Source organism: Sinocyclocheilus anshuiensis, unplaced genomic scaffold (assembly GCF_001515605.1).
Source record: "Sinocyclocheilus anshuiensis isolate Anshui unplaced genomic scaffold, SAMN03320099.WGS_v1.1 scaffold2083, whole genome shotgun sequence".
Taxonomy (NCBI): domain Eukaryota; kingdom Metazoa; phylum Chordata; class Actinopteri; order Cypriniformes; family Cyprinidae; genus Sinocyclocheilus; species Sinocyclocheilus anshuiensis.
In genome coordinates, this window is record NW_015536601.1 from 221,356 (window position 1) to 243,644 (window position 22,289).

Consider the following 22,289-nt stretch of genomic DNA (forward strand, 5'->3'; position numbering starts at 1 on the left):
TGTGTGTGTGTCAAATATTCGCTGAGTTTCAGTTCATTTTAGTGACGCGTTTCAAACAGATATGCACGGAGAATGAGACGGCTAAAAGCACACCCTGTATATTTTCTTTATTTTGCAAAAGCACAATGTTTTGTTGATATTTTGAGTGTACACAAATAAAAGTAGACCCTTTACAGATTTAAATGCTGTATTACTCTTATATGTACGGTCAAGTATGAAGGAGCATTTTAGTTCTTTTCGCTGTCAACATTCAAATCTGCAAAAATTCCCGCCGGCGGAACTGTCGACCCCAGGATGTTAAAGTGCGGGCACTTCAGTGAAATTTTGGGAACATTTTGTAGAGAGGTGTTAATAGTGTAGCGATGTATCTTTCAAACCTGGAAGCTTTCTGTTGGTCAACATAACCAATTTGCATTACCAACTTGATCCTTTTGTGAAATCTGTCAGTCTCACACAAAATTCCCAATCGTGTGAATTCGTATTGAAATGGCTAGATTTTGCGAAAATTTGCCAACCAACAGTAAATTTGACCACACCTTTAGGCTGTTACTGAGAACTTCTCACTTGTCAAGCAAAAAGAATCAGTTTGGTCTCGTATCGTGATTCTCCGAATCAAATGAATCACAAGTTGCCTACAGGTTACAAATTGTAGGTCAGAAGAAATCAGATTTCCAAGTTTCCACCCTCAGGTTGATTTTGGTCGTTTTAGTTGTTGTTTATCACCGAACTCTTCGTTCAGACTGGTTTTCTTCACACTGCCCATTGAGCTCAGCTCTGCTGGACAGCGTGGTGTGAATCTCCAAACTTACGAGGGAGAAGCTGGTCTCTTTCGTAGTCATGGAGACCGAGGGTCGCCATGGACACCATGTCCAGCCTCAGTTCCTGCCTGTCTCTGCTTTCACAGACGCCCCGCTCCTCCCCACCTCCTGTTTTCCAGCACTAAACTGGGTCATTGCTATCAGACTCCATTCCTGAGATCAGATTGGTTGGGAATTGTCCTTGGGCCTTTTTCAACCTGTTGCTTAAAGACTCAAGGGACGCATTACGGGCCCGCCAACATCTGAACCCAGTTGAGCAGCATGGCATGTTTACTCAAGCGAACAGGGACACTCAGAGCCTCAAGACTTGTTTTTAGGAAGCATCATTAGATGTAATTGGGTTACACATTTGAGTCTTTGTCGAGGTTCCAGACTAAAAAGAGAGACAGTGTTCAGAATAGCTGCTACTATGATACTTATGCTATTTCAGTAGTATGGAGAATATAAACTGTACACGGTATACAACCTTTTATATCATAAAGGTTAATAATATAATAACAATTTCTGTAGTTTTATCAGACATGTTAGATAAGCATCAGCAATCATTAAGTCCTTTGCTGATACTGGCTGAGAGGAATGTGAATCTTTGGAGTGACAGTGAATCAGTTCCATTTGATTTAGTAATTTTCAGCTCCATATTGTAGCGATGTATGAAGAGCAGTTTACACAGAGGTCACTTTCAAACCCAGCTGCTTTCTGTTGGTCAACATGATTCATTTAAATCCACTGGGAAATCTGTGTGGAGAAATCTTTTGCCCCCAGGTGAAATTCCAGATTGCCAATTGCATCGGTTCCCGATTGCATGGATTCGGGAAATTAGTGGATTTCACCTGTGAATGTTTGGGTGAAATCCATTTATCAATTAATGAGAATCAATTTGGAATACGATTCTCTGAATCACGTGAATGATATTATTACTCACCCTCAGGTCATCCAATATGTAGATGAGTTTGTTTCTTCATCAGATTTGGAGAAATGTAGCATCACATCACTTGCTCACCAATGGATGCTCTGCAGTGAATGGGTGCCGTCAGAATGAGAGTCCAAACAGCTGATAAACACATCACAATAATCCACAAGTAATCCACACCACTCCAGTCCGTCAATTAATGTCTTGAGAAGCGAATAGCTGTGAGTTTGTAAGAAATAAATCTATCAAGACGTTTTAAACTTAGAACAGTTGCTTCTGGCTTAACTACTGTTGCTTCTTTGTGGATTTTGATGTGAGAGGACAACAGGAAAGGGAATTTTTCACTGGAGGAGGCATTATTATGGATTATGAACTGATATTTTGGCCAGAATCGACTTTTTGAAGTTAAAAACATCTTAAGTGATGGATTTGCTTCTTACAAACACGCAGATTTTCACCTCTTAAGACATTAACTGATGGACTGCAGTGGAGTTGGGGTGGGAGGGATGAAGAAATACCTAGAATATATCTTAATAAACTTTCAGTTTGCCATGGCAAAAATGGCAACATCTGCTGATACTAATGCGGTTTCTGTCCTTAAAATGAAAAAAAAAAAAAAAGTAGAATTTATAGGGGGCGTTCACACTTGGCATGTTTGGTTCGATTAAAAAGAACCCTGGTGCGATTGCTCTGTTATTGCGGTTCATTTGAGTAAGTGTGAACTCTGGAGCAGTTCGAATGATATATGAACGCAACACGAACCAAATACTTCGAAACGAACCAAAAACGCAAGAATGAGCGCGCTTAGTCCAGCAGACGGCTTTAGGTGTGTTCGCCTTAAAGCGGCGCTGAGCAGACCGATCTGTTAACCTTCTGGGGTCCGAGGGTGTTTTGGGGCCTGGAAAAGTTTTGACATGCCCTGACATTTGTGCTTTTTTCAGTATGCATACTTCATGAGAAAACAGAATGCCTTTCAGCGAACTCAAAACTGAATGACACGTGTGCCTTTCTTGTGCAATTATGCTAGTGATGCAGCCACAGTCCTAAACGAAAATTAAAATAGTTGTTAGCAATTACCAGAAGATGCATAGCTGATAAATAAATTGCATCACTGATAAGAAAGGACGCGTGTATATGTCTGTCGATGCATCACTTATTTACAGCTTACTTGATACGTTTACACATCAGACGATCGCGAACGCCAATGACCGAGTATAAAACATTCAGCATATTAACATTATAACTCACATTACTTTTATATCGTTGCTGTCTATTTTATAGAACATTCAAAAAAAACTTCCTGGTGTTGTGAGACAACACGTGAATATATGCAGTGAATGAATCTTCATAATGTTTCACTTGATTATACAAAAGTTCCGCCGCCGGAACTGTCGACCCCAGGGGGTTAATGGGTGCTTTGATATCATACACCCGCAGCGCAGGGTGTTCGGTGAGTTCAGTCACGATATATACGTCAAATCAAGCCGACCAATCAGGTTGTGAATGTATCACTATGCCTTTAGGTTCGGTGTCTTTAGGTTCGCTGTCAAAAATGCCAATGTGAACGCTAAGCGGACCAGGACCAAATGTATCATTTTCCATTTTAGTCCAGACCAAATGAACCAAACGAACCGAACTACAAGTGTGAACACACCCTTAGCGGTCTCGGTCTTCTTGTTTGGTGCGCACCAGTGTTCAAGATGGCAGCGTTCACAGAGCAATCGCACCAGGGTTCGTTTTAATCTAACCAAACATGACGAGTGTGAACGCACCCTTATAAACTGTCCCATCTGTCTAGTCAAACATACACCCATAATAATAGTTCAGTCAATATTTTATAATGAGGACATATAATGAGAGCTTTTTTACACTGCAATATACATAAAACACTGTACTCTGAACATGAAGTATGCAGTAAGCAATGCCCTAGTATTTCTTTCTGTAGTCAGTGAAGGAAAAAGTTACTTTCTCATGCTGTTTCACTTCTCCTCTCAAATCTCTCCTTCTAGTATTTCATGAATTTCTTCATTTTTATGTGCATTTTTTTCCCTCAGCTCATTACAAAACTCCAAACGAAGGGCAGGTGCTGCCTGAACAGTATTAATTAGTATGTGGAAATATGTCCACCGCTTCATTATGTCTTGTCTCTGCCAATATCATATGTTGTGTTATTAAATTAAAACTGCTACACTCCCTCATGCTAGCAATGTCATATCTAAGAAGTGCTACTGTCTTTATTTTATAGATCATTATTTACACATTGGGCCAAACTTTCCCTCGGTAGCAAGTCCAAGTCTGCAGGGTGTTTCAAATGTGAAAAACACTGATCTGTGCTCAGAATGTTATTTATTTAAATCGTAACATATTGTGTGTGAAGTTTAATGGAAGAATTAGTGAAGTAGAAGTTGGCATGTTGATACTGGCATCATTCCCTGAGCCTCTGCTGATATTGTTAATGTGCTGTTTATTCCACTGGTCTTGGAAAGCAATTTCTTATAGAATAATATAAAGAAGTAAATCAGAATATATAGTTATAAATCTGAACACATAAATATAAATCAGAATATAAAGTAAATCAGAATATATAGTTATAAATCTGAATACATAAATATACATCAGAATATAAAGAAGTAAATCAGAATATATAGTTATAAATCTGAATGCATAAATATACATCAGAATATAATGAAGTAAATCAGAATATATAGTTATAAATCTGAATATGTAAATGTAAATTAAAACATACAGCTGTAACTGACTATATAATTAAAAATCTGAATATATAAATGCAAATCAGAATATATAGTTATAAGTCTGAATTTATTGTTATATATTCAGGATTTGTAAATATGTATTCTTATTTACATTTATATATTCTGAATTATAACTTTATATACTCAAGATTTATATATTCATAATTTATATTAATGTATCAAACTTGGAACTATATTTTCTTGTTTACTTCTTTACATATATTCATGATTTACATTTATATATTCAGTTTTGAATATATACATTCAGATTACCTATGTTATATATAAAAATATGTTATGAATATTATATACAAAAAATATATAATTTTATTCATATGTATCTAAAATCTTTATTGCTTATAATTTAGTTCTATTTATTTTTAATTCAAATAAATGTACATTTATTTTACACATGCACAAACATTAATATGTAATTTTATATTATACAAATATTTTATTTAAAAATATTAAAATATTAATTATCAAGTAGTATAATATTATTTAATCTAATAAATTAATCTTATGTTAAAAAATGGAAACTTAGACTTATATCTACATATTGCAATTTATATTTACATATTCAGAATTATAACTACATATTCACAATTTACATTTATATATTCACTTTTCGATAAATAAATCAAATAAATAAATTATATGAAATGCATTGATTAATTAGGTATAATTACATTTTATTGAAATTTATTTTAAGTGAATCAAATTAAGCTTGAATACTGCACTTATTTTTCTTTTTTCCTTTTCATTTTTGGAGGTTGATAGCCTCAGTCCTCATTTATTTTTGTTGTTAGAATGTTCCCTTTATATTTTTTTATGCATCATTTAATTGAAAACAAATAATAAAAAAAGCTGAAGAATCAAATTGAATCTAAATAAATCCATAGTAGCCCTTTTTATTAATTTTTGGAGTTTGTTAGGCTCATTCTCCATTTATTTTATTCATTTTTATTTATTTATACCCTCATGGTGCCCGAACCTATATTATCTAGAAATAATGTCAGAATGTTAATATTTGGATGAACTATTAATTGAAGCTACACGAGCTGAGTTTGTGTGAGATTTGCTAGTTGATTGATTGCGTTTTGCTAATGATGTGCTTTCAGACCTGGAAGGGTGTCCCAGTGATAAAGGCCAAAAGTTTCATTAGCACGGCTCTCTTTTGAATGTCCCTCATAACATGAACTTAACTGAAGCATACTAAATTCAAAATATTGTATTATAATAGTGTTCTGATTATAATATTATTTTAGGTTTTCACAACAAGGGCTGCCTTTTTTTGTTAAAAGCTGATGCTTTTTTTAAATTAACATGACATAAATAAAAAAAAAAAATATATATATAAAAATAATAAAATGTATCAAAATGTAAAAATGTATCATTTTATAATTAAATTATAATTGCAGTAACATAATAGATGATTAATAAATAATTTTTAATATACATGAATTACATATAAAAAATATATAATAAATAGTAAATTATAACACTTATAAAATGTTTTCTTTTACATTAATTGTTTTAATTTTGCACTTGAACAGATTTTTTTTCATTTACTAAAATTAGATGGCATTTTATTCTAAGATTAAATTAATACAAATTTTAAATGTATATATAAATATATATTAGGGGTGTAACGGTACACGTATTTGTACTGAAAATTTTCGGTGCGGATCTTTCGGTTCGGTGCGCATATGTCCCGAGCAAATACTGCGTGGGTTTAACCACTGCACGAGCGGAACTTCATTGGAAACTTCCAGTTTTATATATTGTTACTTTTGATAAGAAACAAAGTCTCATCTTTCAAATTATGTCCTTTTTTCAGGAGATTCAAACAATGAATGCCGTTTTGGCGCTCTTTGATGTGGCGCAACAGATCACAATTTACATTTATATATTCACTTATAACTATATATTCAGATTTACTTCCATATATTCATGATTTACATTTATATATTGATTTTTATCTTTATATTCTGATTTACATTTATATATTCAGATTTATAACAAATATATTCTGATTTGCTTCTACATATTCACAATTTGCATTTATATATTCAGATTTTATATAATTATTTCCTGTTTGGCGCTTCATATGTATTAAATAAAATTAAATATATTTTATCATATTTTTAGTTAAAATAAATTTCCACGCGCGCGCGCGCACACACACACACACACACACAGTAATTTATTTATTTACATTTTATACTTATAATACTCATACATTTAGAATTGAATTTATACGTAATTTTATATCATATAAATATTTTTAAAAATATTAAATAAATAATATAGTATATTATTATATTATATAAACTGATTTAACAGTGGCAGAATTCAGAATCAAATCTCAAAGTCATGTTAAAAAGAAAGTCCAGTGCAGCCGTTGTCATGCTCCGATCGCCTGGAGAGCCAAAGCACTTCCATGTACGCACAGCTACAGCAGCCATATATAATGAATGAGTGCTGGAGGCAGCGCAGATTCATTGTGCCGGCTTACAGAAAGACATTTATACACAAGAAATCAGAAGAACGGAGAGAGTAATGAGGAAAGGTGGCCCACATTAGCACTTCAAAGGGTATGTCCAGCGTCAAGCGCTCGCGCCGACCTGTGCGCTTTTCACTGCACCGGATCTAATGACAGACCAAAATACCACAGCCTTCCTCAAACCAGCGCAGTACGACCGTCCCGTCTCATTATCCCAGCGGCTCTGAAGGAGGTTTCACAGGGATGCTAATGGCCTTAATGACATTAAGCCGTGTTCCTATCACAAAGCCACCAGTTTGGATGGGATGCAGCATTGATCTGGCTGCGCAGCTTTTGACATTGATCCTCGAGGGCGAGTCGAAGGACTAATTAATGTGTAGATGGCGTGGGAAAGATTCCCAGCTCTCCTCTGAAGGACTGTGCTGTGTGTGGGAGGCTCGTGGAGAGTTACTTGTGTGGTCCAAACCCTTATTAAAACATTTAAGGGTTAGTTTAGCCAAAATTCTGTCATTATTTACTCGCGTTCATTGCATCCCAAACCCATCTGGCCTTACTTCTACTGTGAAAAAAAAAAAAGATAAATTGGAGAATGTTGGCGCTTCTTTTTTAGATTGGGAACTGGGGCAGTTGAGCTAAAAAATGACAAAATGCACCACTACAGTAATCCATAACACTTATGCACTATATTCCAAGTCTACTGAAGCCCCACAATAAAGTAATGTGAGAAAAACAATATTTGTTAGGATACTTCGTTATTCACTGTAGCTGATGTAACATATATATATATATATATATATATATATATATATATATATATATATATGTATAATTAAAGTTTCTAACAATTCCTTTTGTATGCAGGCAAAATGGACATTATAAATGCTCCCAGTAAATCGAATTGAATCAATCAAATAATTTTCTTTTTCTCCCCTTTCATTTTTGTAAGTTAATGGCCCCAGTTTACATTTATTTTTGTTTAGATGGCATTTTATTCTAAGATTAAATTAATACAAATTTTAAATGTATATATAAATATATATTAGGGGTGTAACGGTACACGTATTTGTACTGAAAATTTTCGGTGCGGATCTTTCGGTTCGGTGCGCATATGTCCCGAGCAAATACTGCGTGGGTTTAACCACTGCACGAGCGGAACTTCATTGGAAACTTCCAGTTTTATATATTGTTACTTTTGATAAGAAACAAAGTCTCATCTTTCAAATTATGTCCTTTTTTCAGGAGATTCAAACAATGAATGCCGTTTTGGCGCTCTTTGATGTGGCGCAACAGATCGCTGTATAGACGCCTCGGTTTATATAATTTAATCGGATAATAAAAAATGTAATATTATATATTATACAATACAATACAATACAATACAGTAATAAATTTTTATTTTTTTTTTAAATTGGTTTCATTTTTCTCATCGACTGACAATTTTTTTCCACAGACTAAAATTATTACATTTATCTATACACTGTATATAATATATTATGTAGAAAATATAATGTATATTAATATCTTTGTTAAATTTTAACCATAACCACAACAACAAAACAAAAGTATAAAAATCAGCACCTCTCAGGATGGCCTTTAAGAGCACAAACAAAATCGGTCCTAACAGAATAAAATATTCAGAATATACAGCTACTTTTGAATGACTGTCAGTGGAGAAAGAACTAGCGAGTATGTAGGTGTGGCGTCTGTCAGCTGTTGTTATCTGAAGCATGCAAACTAGCCAAACCTTGCCACCTTGTTTCCCCTGCTGTGTGATTCTAGCTGCAGTCATTTTAACATCAGAACTGTGGCATCAGATGCCGTAACGTAGTGCTTTTCCACTTCGTCTTCCACTCGCAATCAAGACGCCGACTGTCACCGCTGTTCATCAGTCCAAAACACTGGCCGGCGCAGCGATGATTGGCAATGTCAAGACCAAATTTGGCAGTTGCAGACTAGACGAGCATGAAATTGCTGCGGGGAAAGTAAATCTGAAGGAAAAACGAGCCTCCCAGACCTTGCAACGAGAGTCTAAAATGATCAAGCTGATCCCGATGCATTCATGATGAGCCTGGCTAATGGGTGGAGGGTGATGGGGAGAGTCTTTCACACCGTCCCCCTCCAGCAATTCAACCCATTGAATGATGGATGGGCAAATGACGTAAATGCAATTAGAAAGTATTTTCTTTGGCATTGATCTTTTTTGATTATGTCAGTCAGGGCTGCTGAACGGGACTTTGAGTGGCAGTCGTAACAGCGGTCTCCTCTTACAGTGCATCATTCTGACCTTTTTATTATAAAATTGTCATTATTTGTATTATAAAATAATTATGTATTATAAAAATGTGCTTTAAAATGTATTTAAATGGATAATCATTCGCTAAAAAGGCCCAAAAACTACAGTGGAAAGATATCTATTAAATAATTTTCCTAGATGTGCGATTAAAAAGTTTTTTTTTTTGGTGATGAAAAACACTGCTTTTTAATTTTTTGTGATATTTTAATTTTAATAAATACATTTTTTAAATATTTTTTGCTTTGTATAAATGTATTTTTTTGTATAAATGGATGGATGGTTGGAAGGATGGATATGGATGAATTTATAAGAATTACATTCTATATTGACGTTGAAAATCCGGCCCATGTTTAGTCTTGGTGTTTGCGTCTGCGTTGTGAAAAGCTCACCAATGAGCGATTCCTGAAATGTTCTCTGTGTTAAGTCTGACATTTGTTGTGTTTGTTTTGCATAGATACGGACTACATCAGCACGGAGGAAGAGCAGAAGGTAGAACAGATGCTAACTTTCCTGACGGAGGAGTCCAAGCAGGCAGCTGCCAGCACAGCGGTGAGTACAGCTTCCCACACAGGTTCAGCAAAGCACAACCAGCCTCTCCATCTTACCACGACTAGAGTCCAGATCTGCCACTGACAGACAGCAGTACAGGGTCTGTCGCCTCAGTCAAGAACCCTTAAAATTAATTGGTTGGCTTACAACTTGAGAAGTTCTGCCAAAAGTAACATTTGGTATTTTAACATTTCAATATTCCAGTATAATAAGCTCACACAAATAAAACATGCTTTATCTGCTTCTGCAGACCTTAGTGAGTGTAGTAGCCCATCTAGGACTTTTTTTTGATTATTTCAGTCCAAAATAACAGATTTTTCAGCAGCTAATCTAAAATATTCCAGTGCTATTTGCAGTATTTTTGTGGTGTTGTGCCATGGAAATCTACTAATATTCATTATGCAGTTCTATAATGTGTCTGTCACCATTGTACCCGTAAGTAACCAAATACGCAATAATCATTGAAATATTTAGACAATGACAAAGAAACAATCATTAGTTGATTTATTTATTATTTTTGTTTGTTTGATAAAAATAAAGTCTTGATGAAGTACGGCATGTATTTATATAGGATGCAAACGCATTTATATAGAATCCAAAAATTGCACGAATAAGACAAAAATGACAAAATATTGTGAATAATGCAAGGTCTAGTTGAATTGAAATTGTTGGTAAAAAATTGCAAAAGAATGCAAAGTTTCTCAGGGGAATGCAGTTGTTTGTGGAAAATGCAATGCTTTTGCGAGAGAAAGTTTCTCGGGATACACAATACTTTTGCGAGAGAACGCCAAGTTGAGAGAACACAATGTTTCTTGGGCAGAACACAGTACTTTTGGGGTAACTCTATACTTTTGCGAGAGAACTCAAAGTTTCTTGGTAGAATGGAATACTTTTGGGAGAACACAATATTTTTTTTTTGTGAGAAAATGCAAAGTTTCTCATTCAGGAGAACGCAATACTTTTGCAAGTCAACCCAACATTTTAGGGGGAACAATACTTTTGGGAGAATGCAACACTTTTAAGAGAGAATGCAAATGTTTTGCAAGAGAACAAAGTTTCTCCGGGGAACACAATACTTTTGCAAGAGAATGCAAAAACATTAAAAGATTATTGTTTCACCTTGTCCTTTTAGTGGCTCCATAATTCATGCAACAAATTACCTAAGAATGGTTTTCCGAGCAAACTCATAAATTCACCCTGCTGGCTTTTCCTAATGTGTCGAGCTGTTGTGTACCTGATTGTCACTCAGCAAATGACACACAAAAAAATCAACACATTTTCAGTGGATGTATAACATGGTTTTGAAAATTAGAAGAAACTTACAACATATTGAACCAGCTGTCCTTCAAAAGGCTTGTTTCATTCACGAAAATGAAGCGATTAATTCATTAACGGTATCTTCTTTGAACAAATCTATCTGGCCTTCTTTTAATTTGTAATGGATCTACCTGTTGAACTGAACCAATGAAAGTCAAGGACCGCTTCGGTGTCACCACTGCATACAGTAAACTACTTCTTTATGGTCCTTCAAGCACCTTAAGCAATAAATCCTGCTGTAGCTTTTAACAGCGTGACGGTGGGTGGCGATGAAAGCCTGCTAGTGACTATCTGAAGTGGAATCACAAAGTTCCCAGAGGTTTCTGTGGCATAACGTTAATGCAATGGCAGGTCTTTCCACAGCCAGTACTCTGATCAGTCCACCGCAGCATTAGACAGCAGAAAGTGAAGCTCTTCCCCCGAGAGCTTCCCCTCTGCAGAGAAATATGATCGTCCATTCCCATCTCCCACAAAGCAGCAGCAGCATGCGCCATCAGCAGACCCACCTCAGCACAGAGAGGCCAATTCAGTACAAACAGATAATTCTGCTCTGCAGTCTGCTGCGCCGCAACAACACGAGAAATAAGCATCATTTTCTCTAATAGCCATATAACCTTTTGATAATCATGTTAAAATAGGAAATATTAGAAAATATGGGCAGCTGGCATGACGTGTAATTCAACTGTCCTTAAAGGACATTTGTTTTCTCTTTATAGTTTAATGTAGCTAGACAGCCAAGATTTTGTCATAAACATAACATTTATTCAAATTGTCTTTTTATTTTATTTATACAAAACCAAATAAAAAGCAAAACTCACACAAACAAATTGCTGTTTGCTGTTTTGTGTTTTGTTTTGTTTTGCTTTGTTTTACTTGTTGCTTGCTTTTTTGTTTGATTTGTTTGTTTGTCATGTTGTGTGCACATTTATTTTACATTGTCTTTTTATTTATGTTTGTTTCTGAATTTTGCTTTTTATTTTTGTTTTGTTTTGCTTTTTGTTGCATGCTTGTTTTTTGTTTAATTTGTTTGTCATGTTGTGAATGATTATTCTAATTGTCTTCATTAATTTGTTTGTTTGTTTTGCTTTTCCTCACGTTGTTTTGTTTTGCTTTTTGTTGCTTGCTTGGTTGGTTTGATCATTTGGTGAACGAAGTGATTATAATTACAGTTTTATGTTGGCATTATCAAATTGGGTTTTACTTTTTATATGCATTGAATTGCTAAAACTAAATGCTAAAACATCTACAGTATGTTGTGACCAGTCATTATTTAGACTCCTATTAATAACATTTCAAAGACATATTATTGCAGTCTAACTATTATGTCTTGTAGTGTTACAATTACTTTTAAAGTTATTTATTTTTAATATGTTTTCATGATGTCATATGAACTGAGAGACTACATGGAATATAAAAACAAATAATCACATGACCATTGAAATCAACTAGTGAAGGCAAAAACATGGGTAAAAAATGGTTAGAAAATACTTTGATGCATACATCTTATAAATTGATATACATTTTAAGGCAACTAAATATTGAAACAAAATCTTGTCTTTATGTCAGCTGCTCCTCTATAACAATGAGAAATTATGAGGTATATGGGAAATAAACCTTCGGTATTGCAGCAGTCGCATATAATTTGCACCACAAGGTGTACATTTTCACATTTGTACCTCCGAGATTTACGTGTTGGTTTGTTTACTTCTAAATCTGTCTCTTGTCATTTATTTTCTTGGAGCAGATTGCAGTGTGTCTGACACTATATTTTCGGTCAGAGCGGCATCATTTAAACGATATTCCAAAACATATTTGCGCTTCAGAGAATCGCTGCCGTAATTATCGTCAGTTATCTGTCATTACACTACGGATGGAGAATTGCGCCGAATTACAGATGCAATCATGAGGTAGTGTGAGCCTCAGATAAACCAACAATTTATTCACATTTGGTAAATCTTTTGAGATATTCAGGTAATTTTCAGATAAGTATGTGTTCAGTTTCTTTGTATGTTTGATCTGTTAAAAAAAACAAACATACTTTTCTTTTTCTTTTTGCCAATACTTTTATACATAATGTTAATTTATACAGATAAAATCAAATCAACTACATTTATTTTAATACATATTCCAAATTTACTAAGTTATTAAAGCAGAAATACAGCATTTCAGTCTCTTACGTGCCTTATGTGTTAAACTGAAGCTGACAACATACAGTATTTTCCAATAAACGCAGTCATTGGATCATCTGGTGGCAGATGTACATGCAAACCCATTTATGAATGCAAATCACATTGACGCATCTGGTTAACGCAGAGAGAACAGAACAGCATGGTTTTACATATTTATCATCTGGCCACAATTTAAACAAAAAAAAAAAATAAGGAGATATTCTTGTTGTGCTATGATATGCCTATTGGCAATATGATTTGTTTTCACGTCACAATGCAGAATTTTAATAAACAGAAATATTATTGCTGTCGTTCCCCTTGAGGTTTTGAATGATGAACTGTAGCTAATGCAATATTGTTATTGTGTTACGGTGGCATCTTTTATGAGCCGTTACTATTTATTGCTACAATAATCCTACTACTATATTCAACCTTTGATTAAAAGTTAATACATTGTGTCTCTATAGGTCAGCCTTTGTTAATTGGAACTGTGGTTTCTGTATAGATGTTCAACTTTGTGACCTTTCAGTTATTTCCATGTTTAATCAGTTTGATTTGTTGTGGGTGAGGAAACAAAGATTGAACTCTTGAATTCACTTAATATGTTTATTATAATGGCCGAGAGGAAGCAATTTAATGTTGCTTCTACTGTTAAAAAGATTTTTAAATGGTTTTGAAAGAAGTTTCTTCTGCTTCCCAAGGCTGCATTTATTTGATCAAAAATACTATAATATTCGGAAACATTATTACAGTTTAAAATAACTGTTTTATATGTGAATATATTTTAAAATGTAATTTATTGCTGTGATCAAAGCTGAATTTTCAGCATCATTACTCCAGTCTTCGGTGTCACATGATCCTTCAGAAATCATTCTAATATGCTGATTTGCTGCTTAAGAAACATTATTATTATCAATGTTGAAAACGTGTGCTGCCGAATATTTTTGTGGAAATCGCGATACAGTATTTTTCAGGATTCTTTGATGAATAGAAAGTTCAAAAGAACAGAATTTATTTGAATTAGAAAGCTTTTGTAACATTAGAAATGTATGTACTGTCACTTTTTATCAATTTTATGCATCCTTGCTGAATAAAAATATTAATTTCCTAAAATAAATAAATACATAAATAATGATTTATTAAATGAAATACTGATCACAGACTTTTGAATGGTAGAGTATACTGTTTTTATTTTATTTATTATTATTATTATTATTTTATTATTGTTTTTTACTTAAGTTCTGACAAACTTTATTTGTTAATATAATCTTAATACAATACTATTCTTAATTTTAAATGTGACAAGTGTTTGTATACAGTATTTGGGCTATTATATATGTATTAAAAATATTTTACTGACAATAAATGCATAACTCTTTACAATAAGGTTCAGTTGGTTAAAGTTAGCTATCATTGTCTGACAATATGCAATAATTTTACAGCATTAATTAATGTAGGTCACTGTCAGATTTATGCATAAATACATGTTAAACATTTCAAGTTGAATAAATCAACATTTGTTTTGTGAACTAACAACTTGAATTAAAAATGAACTGTATATTTAACATTAACCTACATTAATAAATGTTGTATAAAACTTTTGCTCACTGATACTTCATGCATGCCTTTTTCGGAGTGAAAGCTACTATATTCAACAGGAAAAATATGTAGAGCAGGATTTGATTTCAATTTAAATTGATGGGATTGTGAGAAGTAAGGGTGTTTCATAATAGAGCCAGGTTGTTTATGGGCGGGGTTTATAAATAAGAGGACTTGGTGATGTCATATGAAAAGGAAAGTCATTTTAGGGTAGCAAGTTATGACATTTTGATGATTACGAACTCGTGAATTGTGCTTGAAACTTTGCATAGAGTATGTCTTAAGCATCTTTGCAGGAGCTTCTCCTATCATTAGCTCATTGAGCGAGTGTATTCGTGTGGGTGTTTGTTTCCACACTCACTGACATTTGTTTACGCTCCTCTGCCAAGTGCACCTTGCCTCTGACATCCAGGGTAACAAAGTGTGTGGCCTGTCTTTTGTGCCACAACAGTCTGGTCCGTGTGTGTGTGTGTGTGTGTTTGTGTGTGTTGGGCTCTCTACACATTTCTCTGTAAAGTGATGTCTGATTACCAGTCATTTCTTCTAGCCATGAGCAGCTCTTGCCTCCAATCAAGTGAACAAAGCTCTCATCTGCACTTAGTGATCATTAACAGCCCCTCTGTATTTGTTCCCCGTTTTTCATTGTTAAACAAGTCAAAAAATAGAAAGTCTCTCCTAGTCGCGATTGTGTGATTATAGAAGATTATATATTTAGCTTTAATTTATTTTTATTAAAGTTTTAGTTTGAGTAATGTTAGTACTTTTTTAACTGAAACTATATTTTATGCTTAAAAAAGCTCAGTTTTTTTAGTTGAATATTTATTTTTAATTTTAGCTTTCATTTAATATATAAAAAATAGATTTAGTCTTAGTTAACAATAACAATGCACAAAAAGCAACTTTTTGAAAAACATTTGTTTTTTTTAATGACACACCAGAAATATATATTGTTTTTGCACCCGATTTGCCACAAGAATTTTGGTGCCAGCATGGCCACAAATATTGAGATAAGCAATGTAAGTTCTTAATTGTTGAGGGCCCGGCAGATTACCACAATCGGACATACTTTACTAGAACTAGGGCTTTTTAAAATGCTGAAACTCTGCTTGACTCGACCACTCGACTGATTATGCTTGGTTATTACACTCTTTTGCTTATTGTTTGATAAATTACTGTTGCCATAATTACATAAAATGTACAAAAATAACGTATTCTGTTTGCTTTCCACAGATAGGAAGTATTTTGCACCTGGATAAACTAGATTGTGGGTAGCTAAGGAAAATAAGACATGTTTTTTCACTGAGTTAAAAAAAATTAAAAAAAAGTTTGAAATGGAAGAACTAATCAGTGGTTTTGCAAAAGTTTGCGAAACTCTTGCAAAGGCTTCCTTAGACCATTAGATGTATGTTTTTGCACTGAGAAACAGTTTTTGCAACTAGTTAAAAGATGTTAGCAGATACCAGGCTAATACAATATGCTGTTTTGAGAAAAACAAACCACTGGATTTACCACAGTTTGAAGTCATCATTAGACACTCAGTAGAGTTCATTAGAGTTTTAATTGAAGAATTTAGTAGAAATTAAACTAGATACCCATCAGCAGAACTTCATTTTGTCTTGTGGAGTAACATTAATGTGCCAATCTATCTGTACAGTGCTAGCGTCTGAGGAAATAGCACTTTAGACGTTATTTTTAAGGCACCAGTAGCAGTTTTACATAGCGACATTTGCACAAGAAAGTGTTTAAACAGGCTGTGTGCTCATTGCGTGCTGCAATCAATGTTATCGATCTCTGAAGATGTAAGAAAGAATGCTTACCCATGGTTTACATCGGACAGTTCAGGGGTGTGCAGCACTGAAATTTAATTGAGTATGCCTTTAATTCAAATCCTGAATCTGAACTGAATTTGAGTTGAGGGAGCCAACAAGATGCAACATTGAAATTCAATTGAAAATGTACAAGGAATCAAAACTAAAATTCTAAATAAATAAACAAATATTACTTAAAAATAGCCAATTCAGTTCAAATGTAATGAATTTAATTTTAGTTTTTAAATTCTTAATTGGTGTAGTCTGGAATGTTGACTACCTAGGGTTAATTACTATGCCAGAGTAAAGTATGCACAGTGTGAAACCACTCACATTTTGTAGAAATCTAGTTTAATTTCTTAATTTCTTGCAGCCGTTTGTATAATAACTATATTTCTTTGGTGCTCGTGGCAGGAAGAAAAACATGTCAGTATTCAGCCAAATTGTCATCGAAATACCAAGCTTGCTCTCTGGATTCTCTGTAGTTACTGTGCTTGCCTGACCAGAGGTAAAATACTTGAAGAGCTTTGAAGTTCCCAGACTTATTTCCTCTCTGAGCCTTGTCCTAGATTTCAGCTTGCATGAAGACATGAGCTTAGAAAATCTTTTTGCTCGAATTAAATAAACTAATGATACACCAGAGTGGAAGTGGAATATTACAGTTTTCTGAATCTGCTGGCTCTCAGTTGGGAAATCAACTCCTACACATTTTTGACAAATCTCCATCAGTGCGATTCAGTGTGATCCATTCCTGCACGGACAAGCCGTTTAGGTGAGCGCTGATATTCCTGCAAGAAACAGTTATTTTCACTTCAGGAAAAAATAAATTTGATTACTCAGGATGGAGTTGTGGCATTTTTGACAGCACTTTGAGCTAATTCTCCTCAGGAAAGCTTTTTCTGGGCACTTTAGCTGTGAAGAGAGCTACAATTTTATCTCCCAGCAAACGTATGGAGACTCCAGCCGGCTTTAAAGTGAGCTGAGATTGACATTTCCCGGTGACCTGAAAGTCGAGAGAGGAATTCTTTATTTATTTTCAAGAAGCTGCCAGCCTGGCTGTTACATAAGGTGATGAATGATGAGACTGGTCAATAGCTGCACTGTTAAAAATTTATTGTAATTTTACAGGAAATTCCTGGCAACTAATTGCCGTGAATTTACAGCAAGTAATATACAGGTAATATACTGTTTTTTAATACAATAAAGTACTGTATTTATACAGCAATAGTAGCATTATTACAGTAAAATGCTGTAATTTATTATAATTTACTGTATATTTACTGCAACTCAGTTGCCAGGAATTTCCTGTAATTTTACAGGAGATAATTACAATTTAATATTGTAATTCAATATATTGTATATATCTTGTTATTTGTAAATGTTACAATAAATACTGTCATTTTCCATCTTCCACAATTAAAACCAAAACAATGGCACCTTTTTTTCTTTTTTTAATTAACTATGCAACATCACATATTACAAACTTATTTTATCTTTTTTTTTCCAAAAAAAAGTATCCATATTTTTTTTCATACAAACAAACTTACAGTTTCACTGAAGAATCTAGCTCACTTCCAGACGTCCAGACAGCCTGGAACATCAATCAATCAATCAATCAATCAATCAATGCTGCCACTCCATTCAAAAGATTGTTGTGGGGCCCCATCACAATCGTTCCTTCCAAGGACATCATCCACTTGTCTGCGCTTAGTGTCTCTCCTGAAATGCATTAACACAATATGATAACTAAAAGAGCACTAGAAAGCTGCACTACATAAACACACACACGCGCATGAGTGGCGGTGTTGGCATGATGGGCGAAAGTACCAATTTTATCGGGTGGGAGACAAAGTTATGGTATGGTTTTTGCTAATTTAGACTAGGCATTTTATGGATGCAATAGGCTTATGTTGAATTACAGTCTTTCCTTTCTTCTTTGACACATATATCCATGTAACAACTATTAACAGGGCTTAAAGCAAGGAAACTTTCTGTGCCTGAAATATGCTCAGGGTGCAATAAAAAAAAGTTCAGTGTGCCTATAAAATAAAAAAAAATGACCCAATTTAAATTTGGCTGCTATCCCCTTGAAAGTAGTCTCCTTGTGCAGTTTTTATTTAGATACAGACCGCTTACATGACACATGCTCTGCTCTTCCACCCTGGTTCGCCAAGCACAAAGTAACGTTATAACATCTAAAGATACCAGAAGAGCAGCTTAGCTCACAGTTATGGCTAATTTACAGAATTAAATGAAGACGCTAACGTTATTTGAGCTGTCGTCATTTTGGTGGTTTTGCATGTGGTAACGTTACCTTTTTCCATATCACCTCTGCCGAGGTTCCAAGCGAGTAGAGGCGAGCCGAGGAGATGACGATATAATCAACAACAAATCAGTGTCTGAAATAATTCAGCTAGTAGCCGGTGCGCAGCTGATCCTGCGGTGTGTTACAGCTGCTGCCGCGCAGTCTTTTCCTTCGGTGTTGACCGTTCAGGACCGTGGTAAAGTTAGTTTTAAATTTGATAGAGTATGAAGACGCCGTTTGAAATTTAACTTCACCGCGGTCAGTTCAAGAGAAATCTGAAAATATTCCACTGAAATATACCAAACGAAACAATCAGCACTCACTCAGATCACCGGTATTAATATATCCATAGACTCATAAAATAGATTTTTTGTTACATACCTGAGACGTGTTCCTTCTTTCAAAAATGTTTCAATACAAAAGGTACCGTTGGCCGCATAATTTCAAAATTCAAACAGCAGCGACCCCACAATGCTATGCGGTGGCTGTAAAATAATGCTTCTACGGTGTAGTTACAATAATATTACAGGACTGTCCTTAAATTTCCCATCATGCATTTGCATTTACAATAAAAACATGAATACAATGCGTTGTTGTAAAATTTATTGTAAAAATTACGTCAATTGCTAACAGTGTGGGTTAGTATTGAATATTAAAGATAAAAATAAGATGAAAACTATTTACGCGTTAGTTAAAATTAACATTTTTATAAACTGAAAAAAGGGGGGGAAAAATTAACAACTAACATTTGTGGTTAAAAAAATAAATAATATAATGATACAATAATAAATGAAAAAAAAAAAAAGTAATGATAAAAAAAGTCTTCAGTGATGGTTGTTAACACAAGTTTCATCTTCACAATTGCCCAGAATGGATGGACATGGATGAATGTATTTACTTTAAATTGATCTCCAGTAAACCTTTTGTAATGAAGCACAATTATTCAAGTGCCAGTGTTGTTTTTAACTAAAACTAAAAATTTAATTATGAAAATTTTGTATTTTTAAAATTGGTAATTGAAATAAAGCTATAGAAATATTTATTCCAATTGAATAAAACTATTTATTTCAACTTATATTTGAATTAAAGCTTGTGAATTGAAAATTGAAATATAAAAAACTAATAAAAATGACAAAAGCACACAACAAAATCACAAAAATTGTAAGTAAAAATTAAATTAAGTCCTTGTACTTAAAAGTATAAATTTACCTAAAAATAATACTTTATAATGGATATAATGAAGTACAATTACTCCAGTATTGTTATTAACTACAACTAAAACGTTTAAACTATTACAATTGTTTGTTTTTGTTAATTTAAATAAAGCTGAAAAAATTAAATGCACATTTTAAATAAAAAAAATAAATAAAGCTGAAATAAAAATGAATGAAAGCTAAATAGAAATCTGAATAAAAATAATAAACATGAGCACAGCACATGACAAAATTAAAACCTAAGCTAAAATGAAATTTAAAAAGCTAAACATTTAAAAGAAAAAGCTATTTAAAATTGATTTATATTGAATTGATTCACCATATCACATGAATGAGAAAATTATTTTCTCTATCAACCTGGCAAATATACCACATTTTATAATTCAGCTGGATTTGAAAACGCATCTATAATACTGCTTCAGTTTGCACACTTGACCTATTTTCAGTGCTTCTATCATTGAATCTGTCATTGAGTATCTGTGTTGACACAACTGACTGTTCAAGATATGTTTTATAGTTGACAGAAAAGCACTGACACGTCTGGCCCAAAAATGTTTTGTTGTTGCCTGAGCCCTCGCTTAAACCAGTTTCAGGATCTCATCGGTATTACAAAAAGGTCTTTGTTTTAGCATTCATATCGTTTAGTACAGCCCTAAATCTTAAATACGCATCTCTATGAAATATGATGTGATGTATTGATATGAAGCATCTGTAAACAAACCTATAAATTACTGTGAATCGCCACTCTGTCTGTTGAATACATGAAAGTATAAACTGTGTTCTTGCTTAAAAAAGAAAAGAAAATGTGTTTTACTGGTGTATACATGTAAAACAGCAAATAGTCAAGAACCATCATCCTCTCTTAAATATCACCCCAGTACATGTCAATAGGGGCCCGTCAGATAATAAAGGTCATTTGTCGGTTGACATGCCTCTCCTGCGGTGGGACGCCCTGCGGTCACACGCGCTACTCATGCAGCAGCTGAGGTGGGAAATGTACTTATTGCTGATGCAGCTTCGTTTCTGCAGCCCTCATACATTGAGTTGAAACAGCAAAGCAAAACTTTATCCTAATTTGATTGTTTTGGCACATTGGGTTGATTTTGTTGTGAATTAAGTTCCGTTTATTAATATCTTGACAGTATTGCTAATCAAAAAGGACAACATTTCAACATTCTGGGAAAATGTATGGAGGGCCAAATTACTCAAAATGAAATCATTAAATATATATTTCAACAAATAGTTAAATACATAATTAAATTGTTAATAAAACAACAACAACAACAAAGTCATTAAATAGTTTGGCATCCACTATTGTTGAGCGACTTATTAAACAACCATAAACCTTTATTTGACCCTCTAACTCTAGCACTTTCTATTCTATTTTAATTCTACTTTATCTATATTTATCTTCTGTTTTTTATTTTTTATTTAAACAAAAAACAACAACAAAAAACCAACAAACACTAGCTTTCTATTTTTTCTATTCTATCTACTTGTTTTTCTTTGTGTGTGTATAATATATGTATGTATGTGTGTGTGTATATATATATATATATATATATGTATGTGTGTGTATATATATACAGTGGGTACGGAAAGTATTCAGACCCCCTTCAATTTTTCACTCTTTGTTATATTGCAGCCATTTGCTAAAATCATTTAAGTTAATTTTTTTTCCTCATTAATGTACACACAGCACCCCATATTGACAGAAAAACACAGAATTGTTGACATTTTTGCAGATTTATTAAAAAAGAAAAACTGAAATATCACATGGTCCTAAGTATTCAGACCCTTTGCTCAGTATTTAGTAGAAGCACCCTTTTGATCTAATACAGCCATGAGTCTTTTTGGGAAAGATGCAACAAGTTTTTCACACCTGGATTTGGGGATCCTCTGCCATTCCTCCTCGCAGATCCTCTCCAGTTCTGTCAGGTTGGATGGTAAACGTTGGTGGACAGCCATTTTTAGGTCTCTCCAGAGATGCTCAATTGGGTTTAAGTCAGGGCTCTGGCTGGGCCATTCAAGAACAGTCACAGAGTTGTT

General features: G+C 33.9%; 1 protein-coding gene across 1 annotated transcript in view; it reads left to right on the forward strand.

Moving 5' to 3' along the window:
• rnf123 (ring finger protein 123) overlaps positions 1-22,289 on the forward strand; it is a 174,329-nt gene that overhangs the window by 136,034 nt on the left and 16,006 nt on the right. The window contains exon 38 of the mRNA XM_016506503.1: positions 9,735-9,829. Coding sequence (XP_016361989.1) covers positions 9,735-9,829 — 95 coding nt within the window. The remainder of the gene's footprint in view (positions 1-9,734; positions 9,830-22,289) is intronic.